We start from the raw sequence: 5453 nt of genomic DNA, 5'->3' as shown, positions 1-5453 counted from the left end.
GCCGGGCTGTGCCGATCCGAGCGGCAGGTGGGGCTGGCCCGGGGCCCTGGGCTGGCAGCCGGGGCGGGGAGCGGGGTGTGGGGGCGCGGGGAACGGAGCCCCGCACTGCAGCCGGCCCGGCTCCTCTCTCGCTCTGCCCGGCGCTGCCGCGGGGCCCGGCGGGGCGAGCCGGAGGAGGGGAGCGATGAGTAACCCTTGTGCAATGCTGCCGCGGCTCTATATAAGCCGGCCCGGCCCGACATGGAGCCAGCGCAGCGCGGAGGGGAAGCGAGCCGGGAGGTAAGGTGGGGGGCCCCCTTCCCTTCCCCTCGGTCCCTCCCGGGGCGCTGGGCCCCAGGCTGGCCGGCTCCCCGCCGCAGCTCAGCTGGGGCTGCCCTGCCCTGCTCCCGCCCCGCCACGGGGCAGGCAGCCGGAGCCCAGCGCTTGTGCCCTGGCTGGGGACGGGGAAGGAGCCTCTCCCCGGCCGTGGGGTTTAAAAGCTGCCAGGCGGGGGTGGGGGTCGGGTGTGGCGCTATGGGTAGGGCAGGGGCTCGGGGGAGCTGGGTTCCCTGCCTGGCTCTGCCAGCCACGTCCCCGTTACGTGCCTCAGTTTCCCCTGCTGCCAAATGGGACTGAGGCTCGGAGGTCTGTGGGAGGGAGAGTGCCAGGTGGCACTGTTATGTTAATGGGTGTGTGTGGGGGAGGGGGGTAGCGTGTAGGGCAAGACAGGATTCACCCCTCTCAAGGGGGTGTGGGGAAGGAGCTAGCCAGGTGGCTCCCCAGGGGATCTGGGGCAGAGAGCAGCTCAGGGCAAGGGAGGAAGCAGGTGAGACAGGGCGGAAGATAGGAGAAAAGGGTCAAAGAAACTGACCAGGTCGGGATGGGAGACTCATAGTGACCTGGGGCCAGGTCTGGAAGGAGGCTTGGGATCAAGAGGTCCCAGTGGAGCCGGAGTCTCCTCTCACGCATGCTGGGGGGAGTCTGGCGCTAGCTCAGCGCGAGGCCTGGGAGTGCGGAGGGGCTGTCAGCAGGACGCTGTGGTCTATCTCAGCGCTGCCGAGCTGCCAGGAGACTTTACCTGGCCAGGTATAAAACCAGTGTCCCTGTCTGGATGCACAGCTTTGCTTCGCTGGGTGTAGTTCCCCAGGCAGAGATGCTGGGGCTGTGAGCAGCCCTGGCTGCGGATGGGGAGCCAGTTATGTTTCACTGTGGGGGCTGGTTTATTCCTGCTCGGGGAAAGGTGCCTGAGTCAGCCAGGTGCTGGGGTCCAGTGACCGCACATCCCCCTGGCCTTGTGTCCCCCTTGTCTCGACTGCCCATGCGCTTGGCTGTTCCGCTCTGCACCACGTTGTCTCGTTGCCAAGGCTGGTGGTGGAGGTGTTGGGCTGGACGGACGAGGGAGAGCTGGGGTCTGGCCCTGGGCAAGTCCCCACCTGTACAGCGGAGATGCTGTTACTGCCTGACCTCATGCTGTGTGGAAGTACCTGCATCATAGTGACAGGACCTCGCCCAGCCCCCAGGCAGCTCTATCCAGCTTTGCTAGCCAAGGGCCACTTGACCCGCTTTAATCTAGCTAGTGCAGTGACCAGGGCAGTGCAGATCGGCAGCGTAGACCCCGACACAGGCCTGCCAGGGGCCCCGGGTACATACACGATTGCTGGCCACCGCTTCTTCAGCGAGAGGCAGCGCTGCCGGGAATCTCAGCCCGAGCCTTTGCAGGCCACAGGGCAGGGAGCCCTGCCAGGAATCTCAAACCGAAACCTTGACACATCACACATGGTGCGGAGCCGCACGGGCCTGTGGCCACCAGTGAAAGAGAAAAGAATGCACAGCGGAGGGGGAGGGGCGCCCAGGCAGCTGCCAAGCCAGCGAGAGGGTCACATGAGGACATGGGGAGTGGAAGGGAGTCGCTCTCTGCCTGAGCACAGCTCGGGGCCAAGGCACTGCTGTGAAGGACGCGCCTGTGGCTGACGGACTGGACTGGGGTCAGAGCTCTTGGTTCAGTTCCCAGCTCTGACCCAGCCTGCCCGTGGGAGCATGGGGGAGCCGTTTAATGCCTCCGTTCCCCATCAGGGCTATGGGATGACGACTCCTCTTTCATCCACCCGCTGGCTAGCCAGCCTGGGAGCTTGTTGGGGCAGAGCCTGTCTCTCCCTGCAGACGCGCAGCACCCAGCCCCATGGGCCCCGATCTCGGGTAGGTGCAGCCCAAATAACTCACACGTTTGTTCCACGCTCCCGTGGAGAGCTGCGGGTGTAAGGTGTGCTGCACAGACCATGCTGCTGAATGCTGCAGGGCTTCACCTCCAGGGAGAGCCCCCCGTCCTGTGTCACGCTGCTCTAACCCCTGGGGTGCAGACGGTCTGTGCAGTGCAATGCCCCGGGGTGCCTCGTCAGCAGCTGGGACCCCTGGCTCTACCGGCATGGGCTCCCCGGCTCAGGTTAAAAGCCCTAGCTGAGAGCCAGAAGCAGATTTGGGGAGGTTGCTCCTTCATTTGATGGCCTGGCGCCCTGTGCACAGGCAGAGAAGCCCACCCCTGTTGGAGCAGAGGCAGCCACAGCTCTCAGACCTCCTGGGAGGCCACGTCTCTGGGGGGCTGCAAACACCCATTTAACTTGCGTCCCTCTTCCCTGTTTAGGGCCTTAGCGAAGAAGGCGGGAGGAAAATGCGGTGTCCCAGCTTGCCGCTCTGTGGCCTGCTCTGGTTCTGGCTGCCTCTCTTTGACAGCCGGCCGGTGAAAATCGACAAGGTCAAGGCCGACACCAAAAACCTCACGCGAACCATCATAGCCCGGATCCAGGAGCACCAGGTACGAGGGGGCGAGCCGGGCGGAGGATCGGTGGGGCGATCGGGTCAGCTCACGGAATGATTCCTCTCCCGGCGCGGCTGTGTTTCACCCTCGGGGCACGAACAGACTCCTGGGGCCAGGCCCTCAGCTGGCGGAAAGCAGCTCCGAGCCAGAGAAGCCAGTGGGCCCCGCCAGCTGAGGATCCGGCCCAGGGAATCAAAGCTGCAGACGACTGCGGGTGCCAGGTTGACGAGTCTGTAACTGCCCACCCCGTCCTGAGTCCCTTCCCCTGGGGGACGGTTCCACTGTCCCTGAGCTGGCTGGAAGGGAGCCTTCCCCGAGGGGCAGCATCAATCTCTCTTGCTCCCTGGGACAGCCCTTCGCTGCCCTGCGCTGAGGAGAGGCAGCTGGGGTGTCACGTCCTGGCTGCTGTCCTTCTCTCTGAGCCGGGGAACACACACACGCTTCTCTAGTACGTGCTACTTCCATCATCCGCCTTCCCCTGCTCCGAGCCCTTCAGCGCCTCGTCCTCCCTCGCACTGAGGGGCCCGAGCCTAGGCTGGCTGGCCAGGTGAGTTCTCCCCCGAGGCACTGCTCTCTCCCTGCTCCAGGGATCTCCATGCGCGCCTCGCGCCTCCCATCAAAGGATCTCGATGCTCCAAGCTCCTGGCACTCACTGAGCAGGTTAGGAGGTGCCCAAGGACGGTCACGTGCCAGTGGCGGAGAGGGAAGAAGGAGCCAGCTCCCAGGCTCTGTGGTTTAACCGCCTGTCCTTCCTGCAGCTCCAAAGGGAGTCATTTGCTGCCACCTGCTGCGAATTCTCACTTGACTTTGCCCACTGTCTGCCCCAACACTGCCCACCCTGCTGCATTCCTACCTGAGGGCAGTGGCGGATTAGCCAATGGGGCCCATGCCCAGGGCCCCCGGCCAATTGTGGGGCCCTAGAAAAAAATCCACTGCTGGGCGGTGGAAACCTGGCACTCCAGCAGAAGCACCGTGTGGGTGGGTCAGGGGAAGCCGCAGCGCCTGGAGCCCGGCTGCAGCCCCGGGATTGGAGGTGCTCTCGCTTCAGGGCTGGGGGAGCTCCCACTCCCCACTGCGGCCCTGGGGCCGTGGTGGGGGACATAGAGCTTCTCCGATCTTGGGGGGCAGAAAGGAGCAAAGGGATTGCAGGGCTGCAGAGGGGGGCAGAATGGGGTGGGACAGCAGGCAGAAGGGGTGAGGAGGGCCCCCCCACTTGCTCTGGTCGAGGGCCCTGCCTCTGCTTGGGGGATCCCAGGTAACTCTCCGATTGAAGCCAGGGCAGGAGGCACCAGGAGGCAGTTAGAACCAGCCCCTGTTTGTGACCTAGACCCAGTGGCGGGGAGCTCCGAGGCCTTTAAATCCCGCTCGCAGCTCCGGCGGCCGGGCTGGGGCTGGGATTCAAAGGGCTCGGGGCTCCCCGCAGCCCCGGGAGCCCCGGGCCCTTTAAATCCCAGCTGGAGCTGCGGTGGGGATTTAAAGGGCCCGGAGCTCTGCGGCGGCCGGAGCCCCGGGCCCTTTAATTTGCCCGTGAGCCCCGGGTGCTCCCAGCCACCTCTGCAGCTGGGAGCCCTGGGTTGATTTAAAGGCCCCAGGGCCTTTAAATCTTGAGAGGCCCCGCCTCTTCCGGTTGAGGCCACGCCTTTTCTGGATGAGGCCACGCCCCCACAGGACTCCGGCAGTACTGGTAAGTCCTGTAAGTTATATCCACCCCTGCCTAGACCCATGGCACATGTGTTTCCTCCCCCCTCTCCCCCAGCCTCACACATGCTGTAGAAAGTGCCTTCAAAGGCAGCAGAGCAAAGGGGCCCATTCATTCCATGGCCGTCGGCGTGGCCTTCCCAACGCCTTTGTGACGGCCTCGTTTGACGTGTCCCAAGGAAGAGCATGCAGGCCTTTCTAGAGCTGTCTGAGCTACTGGGGCTGATCCCCGGAGCACAGACGTGCCATAGTCCTTAGCCAAACAGCCGCTGCAGAGAAGAGAGGGCAGCCCTGTGCTAGCGTGGCTAACTAGCCTTCTCCTCCATGCAGCTCTTCCCTCTGAACTTGAAGATAAATGGACTTGACTTCATCCCCGGAGAGCGACCCTTGGAGAGCTTGGACTCTATGGACGAGACCTTGCAGATATTCCAGAGGATCCTGCCCAGCCTGCCCATGGAAAACGTGCCAGTAGCACAAATCTTCAACGACATCGAGAACCTCCGGACTCTGATCCAGACCTTGGGTTCTCACCTCGGTTGCACCTTCCACAAATCCTCTAACCTGGACGCTCTGGGGAACCTGACGGAGTTGCTGACTACCTCTCCTTACACCACTGCGGTGGTGGCGCTGGACCGGCTCCAGAAGTGCCTGCACAGCATCGTCAAACATCTGGATCACCTTCAGAGCTGCTAGAGGAGCACGGCTGCATCACCAGCTGACTGAAAGCCTAGAACAGCACATCTTTGTGCTAGGTTCTCCCGTCAGTCAGCTTCCGGCCCGCTGCTCTGAATGCCAGGATGTTCATTCCCACACGTACTTCCACTGAGAGAAAATACACCAAGGACTTTACCTGGTGCCCGGCCAGACCCTCCTCGCTGTCCTAGCAAGGAGCAGAATACTGAGGCTGAGAACTCTCGCCGCCACTGGAAGTTTGCAAACACAGTTTGTCTGTAATCTGAAGTGC

At 63.3% G+C, this 5453-nt stretch overlaps 1 protein-coding gene across 1 annotated transcript; it reads left to right on the top strand.

Annotated features, from left to right (window-relative positions):
* Positions 1 to 2644: 2644 nt before the first annotated feature.
* Positions 2645 to 5182, top strand: LEP (leptin). The gene is made up of 2 exons (XM_024213111.2): positions 2645 to 2788; positions 4820 to 5182. The coding sequence occupies exons 1-2, from the start codon at positions 2645 to 2647 to the stop codon at positions 5180 to 5182; spliced, it is 507 nt and encodes a 168-aa protein (XP_024068879.2).
* The last annotated feature ends 271 nt before the right edge of the window (positions 5183 to 5453 follow it).

This window comes from Terrapene carolina, unplaced genomic scaffold (genome assembly GCF_002925995.2).
Source record: "Terrapene carolina triunguis isolate 2854851 unplaced genomic scaffold, T_m_triunguis-2.0 Scaffold230, whole genome shotgun sequence".
Classification (NCBI taxonomy): Eukaryota; Metazoa; Chordata; order Testudines; family Emydidae; genus Terrapene; species Terrapene triunguis.
Note: the sequence above shows the minus strand (reverse complement) of the source record. Positions and strands in the feature narration are given on the sequence as shown.

Excerpts from the sequence above, each read along its gene's own strand:
- LEP (XM_024213111.2), top strand. The coding sequence starts at position 2,645 with ATGCGGTGTCCCAGCTTGCCGCTCTGTGGCCTGCTCTGGTTCTGGCTG. Across the intron at positions 2,789-4,819 it reads CCCGGATCCAGGAGCACCAG|CTCTTCCCTCTGAACTTGAA; the intron begins GTACGAGGGGGC and ends TCCTCCATGCAG.